At 39.9% G+C, this 19,179-nt stretch overlaps 3 protein-coding genes and 1 long non-coding RNA gene across 7 annotated transcripts; 1 reads left to right on the top strand and 3 right to left on the bottom strand.

Annotated features, from left to right (window-relative positions):
* Positions 1–534: 534 nt before the first annotated feature.
* LOC146564379 (uncharacterized) lies at positions 535–3,619 on the bottom strand. 2 transcript variants are annotated; one of them, XR_014894425.1, is made up of 4 exons: positions 2,905–3,619; positions 1,280–1,435; positions 778–873; positions 543–674 (listed from the first exon to the last, which is right to left on the bottom strand). XR_014894425.1 is itself a non-coding variant. In XM_085292130.1 (3 exons), exons 1-3 carry the CDS (start codon positions 3,418–3,420, stop codon positions 850–852), a joined length of 696 nt encoding a protein of 231 aa, XP_085148256.1. In that variant the 5' UTR covers positions 3,421–3,619; the 3' UTR covers positions 535–849. The 2 variants fall into 2 exon arrangements, 1 of the variants encoding a protein (XP_085148256.1); XM_085292130.1 differs by having other exon boundaries at positions 535–873.
* Positions 3,620–3,994: 375 nt separating this feature from the next.
* Positions 3,995–8,097, bottom strand: LOC146564378 (uncharacterized). Its single transcript, XR_014894426.1, has 4 exons — positions 7,873–8,097; positions 6,761–6,879; positions 6,497–6,678; positions 3,995–4,128 (listed from the first exon to the last, which is right to left on the bottom strand). It is a non-coding gene; the product is annotated as an uncharacterized LOC146564378 (long non-coding RNA).
* Positions 8,098–9,941: 1,844 nt separating this feature from the next.
* LOC146564377 (ribonuclease P protein subunit p38-like) lies at positions 9,942–13,642 on the bottom strand. Of its 3 annotated transcripts, none has more exons than XM_085292128.1 (2): positions 13,430–13,552; positions 9,942–12,781 (listed from the first exon to the last, which is right to left on the bottom strand). In XM_085292128.1, exon 2 carries the CDS (start codon positions 12,766–12,768, stop codon positions 11,959–11,961), a length of 810 nt encoding a protein of 269 aa, XP_085148254.1. In that variant the 5' UTR covers positions 12,769–12,781; positions 13,430–13,552; the 3' UTR covers positions 9,942–11,958. The 3 variants fall into 3 exon arrangements, with proteins under 3 accessions (XP_085148254.1, XP_085148255.1, XP_085148253.1); XM_085292129.1 differs by lacking the exon at positions 13,430–13,552 and adding an exon at positions 12,859–13,227; XM_085292127.1 differs by having other exon boundaries at positions 9,944–12,781; positions 13,522–13,642.
* Positions 13,643–14,370: 728 nt separating this feature from the next.
* acbd7 (acyl-CoA binding domain containing 7) lies at positions 14,371–18,515 on the top strand. Its single transcript, XM_085292126.1, has 4 exons — positions 14,371–14,527; positions 15,308–15,425; positions 15,521–15,583; positions 18,096–18,515. Exons 1-4 carry the CDS (start codon positions 14,516–14,518, stop codon positions 18,167–18,169), a joined length of 267 nt encoding a protein of 88 aa, XP_085148252.1. The 5' UTR covers positions 14,371–14,515; the 3' UTR covers positions 18,170–18,515.
* Positions 18,516–19,179: the final 664 nt, after the last annotated feature.

Below are 19,179 nucleotides of genomic sequence, written 5' to 3'. Positions count from 1 at the left end.
AGAGTTTCTCCTTGAACAGAACAACACCATTGTTGTTCAGCTGTCCAAGGCTGAAAGCGAGAGAAATGAACTAAAGAAACGGAATGCAGATCTCGAGAAAGCTTTGAAAACTATTCAGTGTCAAGTGGAAGAATTACAGTTTTCAAAAACCAAAAATGCTGCTGAACCTGAGGGACTTGAGACTCCTGTTGCTCAACCACCTCAGGACGAGGTGAACCTTACCATTTTCTTAAAGCCAGAAATCAACTTTTTTCGGAGCAACTTACCACGAAACCCAAAAACTGTAAATCAAAGCAAATTGCTGATTCTGTTTTCCACAAGTTGCATTTGAGTTGAACATGTTGTCAAATAGGTTAGACTTTGGTTAAGAGCTTTGTTTTGAAGCTTCTTATCCTCTGGGAACAGGTAGATGTCAACTCCATAAAAATGTGTTGCACAGCTTTAAATGTGTACTTGAGTTCTTTGGGAAAATCCATGTTGAGCCCATAAAGTAGGCCAAACAGGTAGGCAAAGGCAGTGGGAAGGTCTGGCAGATCATCAAGAATAATGTCCTCTTCCAAAACAATGGCAGTGTTGACCACTGTGGACTGCGAGTTGGGTCCCACGTAGTCCTCCAGAACAGTGAGGATGCCCACCGTAACACCTCGGGTTGCCCTCTCAACTGGATCTGTATCCTATGCAAAAAAAACAAAAACAAAAACAAAACAAAAAAAACCCCCCAGTACATATAAGTCTCTGAAAACCAAATCCGAAGATTGAGTAGATCTGCATGCTCACCAGACATGTTAAGAAGAGTTTGGTCTCGTTGTCGCGAACAAATATCGGTAACCCTTCCAAACTGATGGTTCATCAATGCTCGACTATGTTTGAGACCTAAAACAAGGAAATCAAATAAGACTCAGTCTCATTTATAAACCTACCATTTTGTTTTTAAAACACATTAAGTTTTGTTGCTAAAAATACAGTCTTAAGAAATAAGATGTTGAAATTAGTTATTGCAGATAATTGCTCATGGTTTTGTCAGTTGTTTTTTTAAAGTAATTTTGATGTGCAAGAAATGTAGCACACTTATTACAACATGTATAACAAAAAGTGCCATGACCTGCCATCTGCCAAACACACAGCGCTGCTTGTTAGCTTATAATCCCATTCAGGACACTTTCTGAAAACTATTGAATATTTACTAAATTGATGTAAAAATTGTTAAAATATCTTTCTTTACAGTGGGAACTTCAGGTTCCTCATAAACCAGACACCAATACATTTTTATATATATTACCTGTTCATCAAACTTCCGCAACAGGGAATCCATGTCATTGCAGAAAGCAGCTTTTTTAATTCGATACAGCGTAATCAGCCAAAGTGAGTAAGTGTCGAGGGCAGTCATGAAGGTCCCCATGAGATCCTTGGTAATGCGTGAGAATTCCGCACAAATCTACAAAGCAACAAAAAATAAAAAAAATATTAAAAAATAAATAAATTTAAAAAAAAAAAATAGAAAACTTTTAAAGGTACATTATATAAAAATGACATTGTTTTCAAATTTGGTTAAAACAGCTTAATTTCAAAACATTTAGTTAGTCTCGGCTGATCTATTTGTCAGGTCTTGATTGGATTTTTTTTTTTTTTCCCTTTTAGTGGTAGTGGTGGTACAAATTATAACTGACGCATTAAAAAAAAAAAAAAAAGAAAAATCTGATCGGCAGATTTTACATTAAGTATATAGAATACCTAATCAAATTCTGATTAGACAAAATAATGGTTTCAACTGTTACAGGATGCATTGAAGAAAAGAAATAAATCAGTAAATTGTATTTTAAATTCATTGCAAAAATTTCATTAATTTTGTAGTTATGTAAGAATGAAGTAAGAATAACATCCTGTGGTCAAATTTGGATACTTTCATAACACGCAAGTGACTTTCTCAATCCTGTTCTGTGAGTTTCATGGCTGTTGCCTGCTAAGGGTCAGCACCAAAAGATTCTAGATGCCCAGTGAAGACAAGTCATTGCAAAAACCGTGGTTCAGGGGGTTGGGAAGCTCATCTATAACCAGAAGGATGCTGGTTCTGTCCCCCAGCTCTCTCTGTCCTGGTCGTTGTATCCTTGGGCAAGACCCTTTACGCTACCACCTACTGGTGTTGGCCAGAGGGGCCAATGTGCGATATGGCAGCGTCGCTTCTGTCAGTCTACCCCAGGGCAGCTGTGGCTATAACTGTGGTTTCCCTGCACCGATGTGTGAATGTGAGAGTGAGTAAGTAGTGGAATTGTAAAGCGCTTTGGGTGCCCAGCAAAGAGCGAAATAAATGCAATCCATTATTATACACGGTAAGTTGACAAGTAAATAGATTTCATTTCAATCGAGTTGTTGGTAATACCAAAATTAGCTTCATATTTTTTAGAGCCAACTATTTTTTTTATATTTTACCATTAGCATTGTTAGCTCAACGGTAGCCTTCAACCTTTTCTACAAGATATTGGAGTGATACAAACAGATATTTCTCAAGGGCACAAGAAATGGCGCTCACGTTCATTTACTCACCCAGACAAGTTTCGAGGCATTTGGAGTTGTTCAAAATTTTTTTTATATCATATAAAATCAACTTTTTGGAGCTTTTAAACACATTTTAATGTTATTTCCTTAGATTAAAAACCCTCCACAGTGGTTTTTGGCTTAATTCAGGCATTTCTTAGTTGTCTCAGTGAATCCTTTCCCCATAACCGTGGCTCAGCTCTCTCCTGCAAAACGACTGACTCGTAACATTGGGATTAAAATTTCTTTCTAACAACTCCAAATACCTTGAAATTTGTCTGGGTGAGTAAATGAACGTTTTCCATTCTAGAAATAAGACCACACTGAAAAAAAATGGAAGTTTTCCTTTAAATATTTAAGAGATTATCTAACCTGTTCTTTCAAGAAGAGAGCTGGCCATCTGAGCTGCATTTCCTTGACCAAGGGCTGCATCTCCACAACTTCTTTCCTCCTGAGAGAGAATGTGATGTCCATCTTTTGGGTGATGAGTGCCATGTTCTTATCCCTCTTCATTTCATCTTCCAAAATGCATCTTTCATTTTCAAGAGACTCATTATTGTAGTTTTCTGGGGCATCAGGGATAAAGTTGACTTCACCTCGCTTTGGTTTCTTTAAGGAAAATCTATTTGTGCCACTGTCATCTTCTTCCCCTCTTTTTTTTCGATTGTCTGCAACTTCACTACATTCAGCTTGACTTAGCTTGGAACGGTAGTTGGCAAGCTTGAACTTAATGCTTGTTGCCCAACCATCATATCCTGTGCCATTGCCGGGCTCTTTGAGGCAGGGATGTTTTGAAACTAGCTCCTGGGCAACAGACGTTATTTCATTCTTGTCAGGGTAGGCTTTGATTGCAAACATTTCTTGTGCCAGCTTGTCTAGAACTTCCATCTTGATGTCTCTTGTTACACTTAAATTTGCCCCTGCTTTCTCATATACCTCGTTGCCCTTGCAAAGTTTTAACTCTACATCATAGGAAAAGGTTGGGCTAGGAAATGGATTTGGCCACTGAAGTGCTACGCATGTAGGTCTGGGTGGATGAGGATGGGCTGAAAGAAGATGCTGAACTCACACTGGCTGTATCAATAGATGAGATGGCGCTATGATCAGATGGAGTCTGGTGGCGAGGCTGATGCATTTTCCTCCCAAATGAGGTGCAACACTGCCCGTCCAGCAGGTAGCTCATTAATATCCATCAGGTTGCAAAGTGCGTTCCCAAAATCTGGGTCTTCATATTGTATTGCAAAGTCACCTTCAAGTCCAAGCTTTGCTTGTAGTTCATCTTGAAGCTGCTTCACAGATTCTGGAACAGTGGACAGTTGGATTTTTCTGATAAGTTTTGGACTGACGTGGACTCGCAATAACAGGGCCTGTGAAGACAAACCAAAAAAAGGGCACAATTCTAAATAATTAACGAATTCAAAGTAATCAACTGAAAACTATTTAAGAATAATACATACCATCACTTTCAATGCAGGAGGCACGTAACAGGTGTCACCATCAGTTGTCCAGCTACGCAGTATTCAGCTAAAGGGTGGTAATCATTCAAATCTTCTGGGTCAAGTATTTCCAGATCTTTGTAGCTGCTGTCAAGCCGATCTGTAATGTTCCATAAACCAAGAGGAGAGCTTTGTAGCAACAAATGACACTTTCCCAGAGTCAGTTATTTATTGCAGTTATTTTATGAATTTTTCGAGATGTTCCTAAAGGGTTGCATATTTCAAAGTCGTCAATATACAAAGCTAAACTAATGCAAGTATCTTGCAATCCTAAAAGCTTGTTGTTTAAAAATACTGCCCATCTCTAAATGATCTGTAACCTTCACTAATTTCTTTATCAAATGCTAACTTTTCAAAGAAACTTTTCTCTTTCAATAAGTTCTCCAACACCTGGTTTACTGAGACATAAACAAATGTATTTCTAGTTCTCGCTTTGTAGGTGTACTCTTTAGGCTCACATACATGAAAATTATTCTTGAAATAATTATTTCTCTTGTAATCGGTAGATAATGCACCTTTTGGTTCTGTTGGGATAAATAATGGGTTGGTTTTGAAAAGTGCATCATTTAAAATTTTAATTACATCATCATCTGCCTCAATGTTCTGTTCAGCAAGAACCTCTTTGATTCTTTGAAATGAATGAACCTGAGAAAATTTTAAAATGTCACTAATTTCCTCAATAATTTCCTGCAAAGCCCTTTTAGAAACATGTAATAATGTTTGCATGTAGAGCAGGGCAATATGACCAAAATATTTATCGTGATATAGATTTGAAAATTTGCGATAACGATATAATTGACACTAGACAAAATACTTTACAACTCCACAACTTTATTAGTGCAAAAAAACACATCAATGTATTTTCACTTAAACAAGCAGCTGTTTTTTTTTTTTAATCTGCATTAATATATATATAAAAATTTAACAGTGCAAATGCAAATTCCTTGCTGACAGTTTAACCAAAAGGCATTTTCAGTGGAAACTGGCCGACATATCCTCAGCTTAACCATGTATAACAGCCACGAAACTTAAAAAGAGGTTATATACACACACACACAATACGGTAATATTATGTTGAAGCACCGTACGTATCACTCCGCCGGGCTCCTCCCTCGTCATCATAAATAATGCTGTTCCAGGTTCAACATTGCAAGTGACCAATCACCTTCTCCTGACGTCATCCGCGACCTCGAAAAAAAAAGCAAACGCCTTCAAAAAAATCTACTTCACTTGCGAGAGGAGAAACCGCCTCTGTAAGGACAATATGTATAATGCTTACCGTTTATTAAAGTATCCTGAAATGCAAAGAATTCAAGTTCCTGAATGGGCGGACAGAAGCGGTTTCTCTTCTCGCAAGTGAAGTAGATTTTTTAAGGCAGTATTTTTCAAAGACACAAAAGGGGGACATCACAACAATGTCATTGGTCACTTGCAATGTTGACCCTGGAACAACATTTATTATGATGATGTGGGAATAACACACAGACACGAGGATATCAGATCATCCCCTGCGGATGACAGCCGTACTGCTCCGACAATCCATCAAGCGGTGCGGCTTCGTAGCTTAGCAAAGTCGTACTAAAACATTTGACAGATTTTCGAGCGCCGTGTACATAAACTCGTCTCGAGGTCAGTAAACAACCAGAATTCATACATAAGGCACACGGGATTATAAGGGGCTCTGTTGATTTTCAGAAAAATCAAAGGATTGATTTTAAGTGTGCCGTATTTTCCAAACAACATGGTAATAACGACGGCCCGCTAGCATGCTCTACCAAAAGTAGTGCTTTGTTGTGTATCTGACGGACGAAAGCTAAACCAGTTCCACACCACTGAAGCTGCAGCATTTTTACAAACCAGTTCTGGTTCATCGTTTCATTCAACGATCCACTTTCACTCTTCTCATTCCCCGTCGCCTTTTTCACCATGTGCGTATGAAAACAAAGGCACTGCGCATGCGCGTTTTACCCATATTCTATCGTGATATTTCATTTTCTTATCGTTGCCCAACATTACACCGGTATTACCGTGAACGGGATGATATGGCCCAGCCCTATTTGCATGCATAGAAAAAGTCTAGCTATTTTATGTTCAAGACATTGGTAATCTACAAACTCATTGTCCTCTTTATCACTTGATGCTACACCTGAACCACTTGATAATGTCTCTGACTCCTGAGAGGTATTTAAGGATTTATCAGGGGAGCTACTTTCACTAGGACATGCATTTGCATGAGAAATCAGTCTAATACAGTTTTTTATATCTTTTGAGTTTTTTGTGCTTTCTGCTTGTGTGTGACGTAAAGGTTGATAAATTGTTGGTAACATAGTCACATTTTTGGAAAGGACAGGATACAGTCTGATGGGTTTTTAAGTGCCTTAAAATATGTGAAATAAATGTATGCTGTGAACAGTTTTCCTTAAATTCACAAAAAACACACACAAAAAAAAAATGTTGAGATCGCCTGCCTTTTCTTAGCCCTGTTGTGTGATCTGCTGAGGTGAGACTTCAATGCCCTTCGTGTCCTAAACGAACAGACTCAGTCACTGTAAACACAGGGCAAATGAAATCCTCTTCTATGTCGTAGCTGGTGATGAGTACTTCTTGGCTTGAACAGACAAAAGAGCAGAACTGGCACTGCATACAAAAACTATAATGAGAAGAGAGGAGAGGACAGTGTCAACAATTCAAAAGAAACCTAAATTAATCTCAAATTACCAAAGTTACATTACCTGATTATCTGTTTGGGGGCGGGGGGAGGCACCCCTGTTCTGATTCCTCTCCTTACCAACTCTTCGTCAGTCCCTCACAAATCAGGACAAGTAGTGGTCTGGAGTTGGCTTTTAATTCTCTAAATAAATAAAAATAGCAATTAGTTTTAAAATAAAATACCAGCTTCCTGACATTACTTAAGAATTTTTTTCTCCTGTCCTAATTGTTTTGACTAAAGTGAGCTGATTCTGCCTTGTAAAATGCCATGTAAAACAGTGTAAAACAAATAATTTACAAGATATACATTACATCAAATGTTTAATTTATTATTAACAGATTGTATTCTACATGGAATGCACCAACAGTGTACTGGGATGTATTATGTATGCCAAGGATAATTGTGTGTGATTGGTTTTACAACTTAGAATGACAAACATTGAATTGAAAGTATGAGTGGGATAAAACTCCTGAAGCATCTGTTTAAATTATCAGTGCATTTATTAATGATGCTCCATAAATAAACCAAAACAATGTTTTGTGCATAACAAAAAGCTCACAATTGTGCGATCAAAATGTAAACTAAAAGATGCTGAGCATAATAACAAAGACAGATTTCGCAGCTGCTCTGTTTCCAAGTTCTACTGCGTGACTGACAGCCTGGAGTTTGAAATCCTCTTTGTAACCATGTCTCTTACAGGTGCCATTTATGGTCCTTATACACATAATATGGTAATATTACGTTGAAGCAGAGTATCACTCTGCGAGGCTCCTCGGTAGCTGTAATAATCCAACAATCAATCAAGCAGTGCAGCTTCATAGCTTAGCAAAGTCGTACCAAAACATTTTTGACAGATTTTTTAAAGCTGTGTACCACATAAAATTGGTTCGCGGTCAGTAAGCACAACCAGAATTCATACATAAGGCGCACTGTCTATTTTTGAGGAAACGAAAGGATTTTAGGCCGTGCGTCAAGGCGTTAGCCCGGTTAGCTCGTTAGAGCCGCCCAGCTCCACGCACGCAGTGATCCGCGGTAACTAGTTAACGGAGATTTGCCCCATTAATGCAGTTACGGCATTAACTTTACGCTGACAGCACTAAAATAGTAATCTTCAAATGTTTTCTTTTTACCGACCAGATCCTCTTTGATAGCTGCCGTGTCCATCTTGTTGCCTGCAGATGAAGCGATGGGGGAGGGGGAGTTGTGTTCAGTGAAGGAGAGAGCCGAGGTGGAGTAACGTTGCGTAGAGACAAAAGTGGACGAAAGAGAGGCAAACTTGCGGCTCCACAAGTATAATTATAATGTAACATAGACTACATCGATATAAACGATATTGTTACATCTCATATCTCGTATAAAAATATATTTAGAAACTCTACATGTCGCCCAATCCTAATCACTTGTTCATCTGTTTTGTTCCAGCTTCATTACTGGATGCATAGTTCTAATGCATCTGTGTTTTTTTTAAGTTATTTAAAGCCTGTTTGATATGACTCTTGCAGACTCTAGTAGTTCGTATTTAATATTTACTGCTCTGTAGCTGCTTCTCTGATCTCCCTCTCCCTCCTGTTTGTGTGTTTGGTGGAGCTCGCTGGCCGTGAGGACTCCACCGCCCCGTTCACACAGAAACTAAAGCATACATTTTATTGGCTAACAGCGATTCGAACAAATTAGACGACATGGCAGCGGGCGCCCCCGAATTTTATTTTTAAATAGCAGCGGGGGGGTTGCAGCCGTTGGTCATGAGCGAGACAGCCTATTTTGTTTCGTTAGGTGGTATGGCGGCCACAGACTGCACTTCATGAAATACACATAGGGGGTGTCGCGGAGGCTTGTCAGATATGAGCTCGCCTCTTTAGTAGCGTCGGATTTTCATTGTTTTGTGACATGGCATGTAGTTTGTGACATGGAATCTTAAATGATATAGTAAACACATACCCATGAGCCACAAGGCTTCTTAGCCTAGAAAGTAATGCTATGCTATGTTTCAGAAAAATACAAAGCACTTCAGTTGTGATATTTCTAAAATACAAATTGAGACTGTTCAAACATATACTGTCTGATATAATAAAAGAAACATTAATTGCCTTTAGAAAGTTGAGATGAACGATCTATCCAGCTCCTGGTATAAAAAGCCTCACGTTCTCATTAAGGCAGACGGCCAGGTGGCTTTCAGTCCTTGCAAAAGCGCAAAGTAGACCCCGTAGTATCCAAAAATATGAGATGCGCATGCGTGCTCAGGTACAGAAAGGCGCCAAATGCTTCAAATCATGTAAAACTTGAATTCATTCATTTTGCCAGCAATAAATTTCATCTGGGACCAACTTTTGCTCTAAAACGTTAAAGGATTAGTTGAAACCCTTAATGTATTTGAGTTTATGGGGCAACTCAACTTTTATTGTTGAATTGTGAAAGAAATGACTGTAAGCTCAACAATTGCAAGTTTGATTTTTTACAGTGCAAAGCAGTTCGGGGATGAATGACGTCACACACATGGATCCTCTGTCGGAATATAGTAAAACCGAGGACGGTTGGTTAGTTGGCTTAGTCCTCCTTTGATCGAATCAAAGGATCGAAGAGAGCTGACGTCATGGCTGACGTCACGGTCGCTGCCAGAAAAATCTATAAATAGACCCCAGTTTCTTTAACTCGGCATTTCAAGAAACACCTTGTTGTTTTCGCAAGCCAGGAATCCTTGGGAAAGAGAACAGTTTAACACTGAAATTATTCAGTTAGCGGTTTTGTTTTGTTTTTTGCGAAACTTTTATAGAAATGTCACAGGAACCGTCCAGCAATTCAGTGTCTCACAGAGAAACGAGAGAGGAAGGACCGTCCAACTCAGGGGAGAGAGGAATAGTCCAGGGCATGGAGCCCAAAAAGAAAATTCGCATAAGCGAGATAGAGGGGGTGCCCGTAAAGATAACACTGCAGATTGGAGCACTTGAGCAAAATGTGCATGAACTTGAGGAAACGCAAGAGTTTCTCCTTGAACAGAACAACACCATTGTTGTTCAGCTGTCCAAGGCTGAAAGCGAGAGAAATGAACTAAAGAAACGGAATGCAGATCTCGAGAAAGCTTTGAAAACTATTCAGTGTCAAGTGGAAGAATTACAGTTTTCAAAAACCAAAAATGCTGCTGAACCTGAGGGACTTGAGACTCCTGTTGCTCAACCACCTCAGGATGAGGTTCAGGGTACTGGTATGTGGCATCGTGGTGCCAAATGCCTACTTAAAGTAGGTTTAGGTCTTGCCACAGCGGCCCTTATTGTTCCTGCAGCTTTCTGGGTCTTCTCAAAGATGTCCACCTGACGTGAATGACCCAGCTGCTCCCTGTGGCATTGTGTTTATAACTGATGCGCACCTGCGGACCACTTATGTGCACCCCTGTTTATAATCTTGTGAAAGACGCACGACAGACCTGACCATATACTCGTGTTTTTCATCATCTACTTTTATTACTACAGGTTTACCACTACAGATGGCTGCAGCTTTGCAGCTCACAGCCACACACAGTAACAACAACAACACAGCAGGACCTAGTTCAGCCTTTAAACCAGCAAGGCATGATTGCAGATTGGCGCTCAGGTGCGTCCACCTCCCCTGCTTTCCAACCACGGTCCACCAACTACACCAACCTCCGATAACTATGCAGTGCTCTCCTTTAAGTTTTATTTTGCCCCTCACCCCCCAACCAGTCGCGGCAGATGACTGCCCCTTCTTGAACCTGGTTCTGCCTCAGGTTTCTTCCTGTGAAAGGGAGTTTTTCCTGGCCACCGTTGCCCAGTGCTTGTTCATAGGGGATCATTTGATTGTTGGGGTTTATTCTTTAAAATGTCATTTTATTTAAATTATTTCAGGTGAGGGGTTCACTTGATAGGGAGCACAAAAAGCTGCAAATAAATTATTTTTAAAAAAAAGGTGTATTTAGCTGCAAATCAAAAATAAAAAAAAAACAAATATTAAATTTCCCTACTGCTTCGTTTATTTACTTAAAAGAACAGCTTTAAATTTTGTGTGATAGTGTCATGGCCCTTGGTCAAGTGATCCAGGGTTTATCTTTTGGACTGTGTGAATCTGGTTTAATTTGTGTCCTTTGATTTAATAGTATTCATGGTTCTGTTTCTCGTCTCCCATGTGTCCATGTTGCTTTTGTATGTCGTGTCTCTTTAGCCGCCGCAGCAGTGGGCGGGCACATCCACATCATCCACGTCGCCGCCAACATACGTTGTATGTTTAGACCATTTATATCATTTGACATCCACAGGACATAGAGGTTCGAAAGACACTGAGTCATGCAATACCTTTAATGAGAATACTGTCAGTGAACACTGATGAGCTTCTGCTTCTTTAATGAGCCATAATTCTCATTAAAGAAGCAGGTTGGCTCATAAAGTGCTCTGTAGTTATCTAATGCAACTGCCATTTGTTTCAGGACATAACCACAATCTGTAATCAACACAGGGTTTATTGAACTGTCAGCTGTGCAGACAACATGGCACGCATGAAAAATGGGTAAGGACATTTTGTGAACACTCATAGTTGATGTCTTAATTATGGGAATAGCTACTATGTAATTGATGCTTCCTATTCTATCAGATAAGGTGCACCTTGTGTGGAAGTTAAGTTGGCTCATTTTTGCCTATGAGGTCTAAAACTTCTGCTTACATTTCAACATGAATGTACTACTACTTTCTACTTAGTACCCGAGTAATCCAGCAGAACAGCTCCAAGATGGTGGTGGTGTAAAGGCAGCCCTCTCTATGATATAGAGGAAATATATTTCATTTGAGGGTCAAATATTACAAGCTCCATTTAAAACAAACAGCACTATCAAAATACCAGGAAAAACGTAATTGCCTTTATAAAAAACAATGTGTGCAGACCAGCTTTAATTGTGGACAAATTGAAATTCAAACTTCAGTCAGACCATATTCAATTGTATAAATATGCATGAAACCAAATGCAATGCTACTAATCTGCTGAAACAATGAATGCAAACCTGAAGGTCTGAGGGTTCCCCAGATAAAAAATACTTGGCAGAAAAGTCTAAACCTTGTTCCCATAAACCTTTTTTTTCTCTTTACGCTTCCAGAAATTCTTTATATAAACTATTCACATAAGTAATGTCCAGACTGAGGCTGCAAGCACTGTTCAAAAACCAAAAAATAAACAACACTGGAAACTCCTGAGCTAAACAGTCTTTAAAGTTTCTCTTTCACTTTACAGCTTTTTCTTCGGCTTCCCTCTCTTTTTCTTTGCAGGGTTAGCAACGATTCTCTTCACCTGGAGCGGCTGCAGAGTGCAGGAGGGAGACTCTGACACCTCCTCAGATTCACTTTCCAGTTTCCTTTTTTGTCCCCTTCTTTCACCACCTTCCTCCTCCTCCATGGCAACAGGTTCTTCAGGCTTAGCACCTTGCAGCCATGCCATGTCCAATGTAGGCACTCTGGGCTTAATGGCATCGACAGTGTCGGTAAACACCCCATCGTCACTGGAGGAGCACCGTCTGAACCCCAGGGCGAGCACGCTTTTCAGCCCCAGCGGCTCCGACACACTCTGGCTCAGGCGAGGCACCTGGCAGGCCGGCACTCCTCTGGTGGTGCTCAGAGCGATCAGGTGATTAGTCATGTGTTTCGGTTTGACAGACTTGCACACGAGCAGCAGTCTGAGTTCGTTTCTCTCCAGAGCCTTGGTCACCTCGTTGATGCCGATGGCCAGCTGCCGTCTGGCTGCCACATCTGTCCAGCCGTTTTTGGAGGAATCGCTCACCTGGGGAACAGGTTGTGGTGCGACATCAGGTTTTTTGCCTTTCTTTTTCCTCCATGGGCGAAACACTTTCACTTCTTTTTTCTCCAGACCCATTGAGATCAATTTATCCTTCAGAGTTTTCAGGATGAAGTGCATGTCCTCTTGGGGGAGCGGGCTCCATTTTGAGGCAAAGGGTGAAGTGAAGGAGGTCTTGGCTGGAGTCTGCTTTTTGATTTCCTTTTTAGTCGGCTTTCCGGGAGCTGCCATGACTGTTTGGAGCATAAAACAACCGACACTGTAACAAAAGAGAGAAAAACTGCTTTAGAGTCTGGCAACCAATCACTGGATACTTTATTAAGTACACCCGTTCACCTGACTGGTAATGAAGGCAATCAGATGAGTTCCCTGTACTTAACCTCCACAATCACCAGATCTCAGAGAGAGCACCTTTATGATCTGGTGGAACAGGAGAGTCACATCGTGTATGTGCAGCCACAAATGTAATGCTGTCATGTCAACATGGGTCACATGTTGATCCCCCAAGAATCTTTCATGAAGAAATAAAGCAGTTCTTAAGGCAAATGGGGGTCCAACCCAGCACAAGGAAGATGTATGAACTGGCCAGTAAATGTAAATAATTATTGATGTTAAATTAAAGCACAGAAATGCCAAAGATGAGTTAAACAGCTTACTCACATATAAAAAACGCATACCGAAATCTTTTTTATTTTCTTGTTTGTTTAAAAGGTAAAAAAGTAAAAGCAGTAAAGAGTAAACACGACTAAGAGGAATAAAGTACATTTTAAGATGAGTGAATAAAATAGAAAAAACAAGAGCACATTTGTTAATTTTTTTTATCCATAAGTCAGACTAAACAAACAAACAACGCCATTATACACTAATACGGTTAGTAACGTTTTTATTTCGCATTTCTTTAACCCACATGGAAATGTCGTTAAATTTCGGATCTTCTTCGGCTCTAATAAAAAACTTTTCGCTTCTGCGAGTGTTAAAAACAAACACAGCCGCCGTTACCTGTAGTTAAAGCAGGTAACGCATTTCTCCTCGTCTTCTTTACAGCTTCAGCACAGCTGCATGAGAGACACACAGGGCGCTGCCATTTTGTTTCAATTTAAATAACTTTATTTAAAATGCCCCACAGCGCCGAACAGCGGCGAAAGGGCGACACGACAGTCAAATCATCAAAGAGTCAGCGAAGGCAGTGAAGGTGGAGTTTGAGGCGGCGAACAGTTATCTGACACTGTAGTGTCTGATGTAGGGAAAAGTGCATGAAGTCTCCTTCATGAATCCGCTGGAGTAAAAGTGCACGAGCACAGGAAATAGAAAGTAGGCTTTTCTAAACCAATTAATCAATTGGTTTAAATGCACTCAAAAGTGATTTTTTACACCAAGCAATAATATGAATAAAATGAAACATATAAAATAAAAGGTTTATTTATTCAAATACTTCATCGTTAAGGGAAATGTGTTTCGTATAAACTGAATGTGCACGAACCAAGTAAATTTCATTTGAGCAGACTCCAATAATTGAAACATTTCACATTGTACTTGTGGAACAAAAAAATCAAATTCAAATAATAATAATACACATTCACATGTAATGAAATTTTGGGCAGATTTTTAAAAAAAATATTTTTACATGGAGTTCTGTGTAGGAAGCATATTGTGGTAGAGGTTGTATTAATCCTGCTGAACTGATATGATTATATCTCCCTAAATTTATTACACTGTTGCAAATGACACGTCATAAAATCGACGTAGTCAGTGGACTAGGTGCCATAGTCCACCATATCGCCCCACTTTATTAAAGTCTGTGTGCGTGTGCGTGTCGCTGTGAGTGAGGGTGACAGGCAGCCAATCAGCACCTCCGCAGCTGTCTGCTCCCTCCCCCTGCAAGCCTCTGCTTGGCTCTCAATAGTGCATCGATCAGCTGTGCTGCAATTACTGCTGCTTAAAACCCTTCAGAGCAGGACATTCATCTGCGCTCCCAACCTTTACCTTTACCAAGATGACCCTCCAGGTAAAATCCTGCGTTTCTTTGCTCTTTTATTATTGTTATTATTATTTATTAGATGCTACATTATCGCGATGAACCGAACAGCGCATGCCATCTTCTGGCCGTATGAAGTCATCCATCTTTGACGGCGTGGATGAAGGAAAGTCGTGCCTAAACGCGTTAATGCTCTCGGCTCAGTGGTCCTGATGCTGCTCTTAGAATTTAAAGATGTGCTGCTTAGAAGCAGAAAATATGAAAACATGATGAAAATTCACTAGATTCAGAGTTTGTCTCTATGAGAACATGCGGAGGTAAACTGGATCTATATGCAAACATCCGCTTTTTGACCAATGGTCAGCATTCAGAGCTGGATCATTATATATTTCAGCCGCACCTCAGTAAAGAGTTAAAAGGTATTTAGGTCTTTGCGCATATTAAAAATGGTTCCTGTGGTCTATAATTATCAGTTCTGCTGTGTCCCAGATCCTTTGAAAAGCAGATTATTTGAGTAGGCACACAGGCTCTGGTCTCATATAAAAGCCCATTGTTTATCTCCAGCTTGTGCAACAATCAGTTTCCCAGGACTGCCCCGTGCCTAGAATACCACACTCACATTTCTTATTCAGTGCTTGTAACTCATTAATATGCACACTCTCGTATTCGATGTAATTACTTTACATTCCTGCTGGACTTTATTGCAAAGAGAAGAAAGCCTCCAGTCCAGTGTTTTCCCATCGCAGACACACTGCTTATGTTTTCTGAATAATTAATGGCAAACATAAAGAGTGTTCATGTCACCTGCAGGCAGAATTTGACAAGGCAGCAGAGGATGTCAAGAAGGTGAAGGCCAAGCCCACAGACGAGGAGCTGCTGTTCCTGTATGGCCTTTATAAACAGGCGGTTGTTGGAGACATTAACACTGGTAGGAACCGCTACAGAGAAACTGAATCACTCCCATAAAGAGTTCATTAAGTTCAGATTTTTTTTCCTTCTCTCTGTGTGCTTTCACAACTGTAGAGAGACCGGGAATGCTGGACCTAAAAGGAAAGGCCAAGTGGGACGCCTGGGAGTCGAGGAAAGGTAACGAGTTAGGAAAGCTTGTGATTGTTACATTTGTCCACGAGAACTAAACACTTTAACTGAAGGTGCTGGGAAAGTGATTCATTAGCAGGTTATAGATCATACAAGGATATATGAGACAGATATTTTTTGCCAAGTTTGCAGCTGGAACAGTTTTTGGTATTTGTCTGTACAAAATAAGGTAAAGGAATTGGTTCTTTTACACTACGAGCCACACACACACATTTACACTCCACTGGATGCAAGGACGCATGCAGACTGGAGGGGCTCCACCTCCTTGTTGCCTGTCTATTTAGTACTCAAAACCTGCTGAGTCCACACGTGTAAGTCATGAGAATGAATTTTGTAAAACATGTTTATAGAGCATGAGTTCAACTGAGTTTTGCTCCTCTGCAAACATGGAGGAATCTGCTCCAAATGAGGTGTGTTCAGTGTCAACTAAGACTCACAGGAGGTAACTTTTAGGAAATTAGAAGTTAGTCATTGTCAAAACATCCAAATATTTTCACCACTTAGTTTCATCCAACATCACACGAACGTTTTAATTTTACTCACTTATTCATTGATTTTTTAAAAATGTATTTTTTAAAGTAAAATTACCCTAGTCCATGCATTCATCTTTAGTAGGCTTGATTACTGTAACAGCATCTTTACAGGTCTACCTAAAAAATCAGTCAGACAACTACAGCTCATTCAGAACTCTGCTGCTCGAGTCCTCACTAAGACCAAAAAAGTGGACCACATCAGTCCAGCTCTGAGGTCCTTACACTGGCTGCCTGTCCGTCAGAGGATAGACTTTAAAGTTCTGATGCTGGCCTATAAAGCTCTGAATGGTTTAGGACCAAAATACATCAATGACCTCCTGACCCAGTATGAACCTTCCAGATCCCTCAGGTCATCTGGATCCGGTCTTTTATCAGTTCCCAGAGTCAGAACCAGACACGGAGAAGCTGCATTCAGCTTTTATGCTCCTTATATCTGGAACAAACTCCCAGAAAGCCTCAGATCAGCTGAAACACTCAGTTTATTTAAATCCAGGTTGAAGACTCACCTGTTCTCAGCTGCATTTGAATAAAGCACCAAATCCACACTTTAAGCTTAAATTTCAAAACTTACATTTAACTACTGATTTTATCTACTGTTCTGATTTTATCTGTTTTGATTTTATATACTGTTTTGTTTGTTTGTTTGTTTGTTTGTTAATTAGTTAGTTAGTTTATTTGCTTGTTTTAATCAATTTTAAATCATGCTTTTTATTTGTTCTTGTTTCTAATGTCTCTGTAAAGCACTTTGAATCACCTTGTTGTTGAATTGTGCTATACAAATAAACTTGCCTTGCCTTGCCTTGCCTAAAAAAATGTTGAGTTAAGGCATTTGCAGGTTAACATGATTTAGCTGCACACGAGCTGTTTCTGCAAGTCATTTCTTTGTATTTTTCTTCCAATGACTCAGACCATGTAAATGATCTTGAGCAATAGCTCTCCAGGCTTTCTGAAGGTCTTTCAAAGTTTGCCTTTGGACATTGTTTGCTCCTTTAACTCATTTTCAGTCCAGTCCTTGTACCTGACCATTTTCAGAGGAACTGTTTTATTTGTTAAGCAATTTAGCACTGAATCATTCAAGGAATAAAAAGTTACCTAACTCGAGAAACGATCGAGAGACAACTGATCAAAGTACCATTTTTAATCTTTATCTTTAGGCCCTTTGTTACTAGCAGCCTGTTGCACAAACGCATCATTTGTTCACATGTCTTTTGCTGAAGCTATGAAAAAAGCCAAAGATAACACAGTTTTTTAACAGAAGTATTCATGACACAGTTTATAATCTGGCAGCATGATAATGATCCCAAAAACACTGCACGCATATACACACAGATTTTTAAAAATCCAGTTTTTTAAAGTTTTATATCTTTACTTACACATTACCGTAACAAAAACACAACCCAGATGCCAGCTTCCATGGTGGTGATTTATCATAATAATGGATTGGATTTATATAGCGCTTTTCAAGGCACCCAAAGCGCTTTACAATGCCACTATTCATTCACTCTCACATTCACACACTGGTGGAGGCAGCTACAGGTGTAGCCACAGCTGCCCTGGGGCAGACTGACAGAAGCGAGGCTGCCATATCGCGCCATCAGCCCCTCTGGCCAACACCAGTAGGGTAAAGTGTCTTGCCCAAGGACACAACGACCAGGACAGAGCCCGGGGATCGAACCGGCGACCTTCCGGTTACAGATACGCTTCCCAACCCCCTGAGCCACGGTCGCCATCAGAACCTGTTGAGCTCATAAAAGGAAGCTTTTTAGGGTTTTTTTAGATTTATTACCAATAAACAGACCTGATCTTATCTAAGCATCTTCATCATGAGAATCTCTCCCATAGTTTAACCAACTTTTCAGTGCTATATGGGAGAAAGGCTATGTAAGCATGTATACAAATAGGAGAAAACTCCTTTAAGACATTATTATTATTTAAGTCCAAATCACTCGTAATTTGAACTCTTTCAGGAATGTCCAAGGATGACGCCATGTCGGCCTATGTCACAAAGGCTAAAGAAGTCATCAGCAAGTACGGGCTGTGAGACGTCCATGAAGTGAAGAGGCAGCAGCGATGAAAACAGACTACTAATTCAGACTACTAAAACAAAGCTGCTCTTTACTTAAAAGAGCAGCTTTGCTTCCAGAGGCCATAATTCTGCAAAATAATGTGATTTTAAAAAAATGTCTTTCTATCCTTGATTTTTTGAATTACATAGCTCAATTGATTTATGCATTTTAACGATATCTATGCAGTCTTTAACATATTAATCTTTCTATATGTACTGCATACTGGACTTAGATTTGCAGCTTGAATCAGAACAGGACAATTTAAATGTTGGCAAATGTGAACAAACACGTTTTGAAGATTAAACCTTTTTCTGCACTGTTTCCTTTCTTTCATTTGTGCTTGTTTTTATTGAGAGGTTGATTTTTTTTTGCCTTCAGTTTCAGTTTAAAACAACCTGCATAAAATCTTTACACAGAGAAAGGATTTTAGGTTTTATTCATGAAGAGGCCCGACTATGGTCTGTGCAAACGATTACGGGAAGTTTTGATTGACATACAGTTATTCATACTTAAAAGAGTTGTCTTAGCTGGGACTACACCTGCAACACCTGCTTTGGTGCCAACCTAAGTGGACAACAGGTGCACTGGAGAGGCAACACCACAACCCTCAAAGTTCAAGCTGGTGGACACAGACGGTTGCTCTCTCCTCATCCTCCTTACTGGTTTCTTTCTAGTTTTTGTTTTGCTGGTGTCCTGACAGCTGCCGGCATCTTCATGGCATAGATTCAACAATTTTCTGGAAATGTTTTAAAATAAGTCAACATCACACAGTTGCTGCAGATTTCCATGATGCAAATCTCCCACTGTACCACATCCCAAAGGTGCTCTCTTGTGTTAAGACCTGCTGACTGTGGAGGCCGTTTGAGTACAGTGAACTCATTGTCACGTTCAAGAAACCAGCTTAAGATTATTTTAGTTTTGTGACACAGTCCATTATCCTGTTGATCCATGCTTTCATGTTGTTTCATTAGACCAGCCAATGTTT

Source organism: Mchenga conophoros, linkage group LG11 (genome assembly GCF_057382185.1).
Source record: "Mchenga conophoros isolate Kocher_MC1m ecotype Shallow Benthic linkage group LG11, M_conophoros_male_GT1.1, whole genome shotgun sequence".
In the NCBI taxonomy this organism is placed as follows: domain Eukaryota; kingdom Metazoa; phylum Chordata; class Actinopteri; order Cichliformes; family Cichlidae; genus Mchenga; species Mchenga conophoros.
The sequence above is the reverse complement of the archived record's forward strand: the minus strand, read 5'-3'. Positions and strand labels throughout refer to the sequence as shown.

What these genes read in the sequence shown, in the direction of transcription:
- LOC146564379 (XM_085292130.1), bottom strand. Translation starts at nt 3,420, where the DNA reads ATGGAAGTTCTAGACAAGCTGGCACAAGAAATGTTTGCAATCAAAGCC. An exon ending in CTCTCTTCTTGAAAGAACAG is followed by an intron (nt 1,436 to 2,904) that starts GTTAGATAATCT and finishes GTTGCTTTGTAG; the next exon opens with ATTTGTGCGGAATTCTCACG. An exon ending in TGCGGAAGTTTGATGAACAG is followed by an intron (nt 874 to 1,279) that starts GTAATATATATA and finishes TCCTTGTTTTAG; the next exon opens with GTCTCAAACATAGTCGAGCA.
- LOC146564377 (XM_085292127.1), bottom strand. Translation starts at nt 12,768, where the DNA reads ATGCTCCAAACAGTCATGGCAGCTCCCGGAAAGCCGACTAAAAAGGAA.
- acbd7 (XM_085292126.1), top strand. An exon ending in TGTTGGAGACATTAACACTG is followed by an intron (nt 15,426 to 15,520) that starts GTAGGAACCGCT and finishes TCACAACTGTAG; the next exon opens with AGAGACCGGGAATGCTGGAC. An exon ending in CGCCTGGGAGTCGAGGAAAG is followed by an intron (nt 15,584 to 18,095) that starts GTAACGAGTTAG and finishes GAACTCTTTCAG; the next exon opens with GAATGTCCAAGGATGACGCC.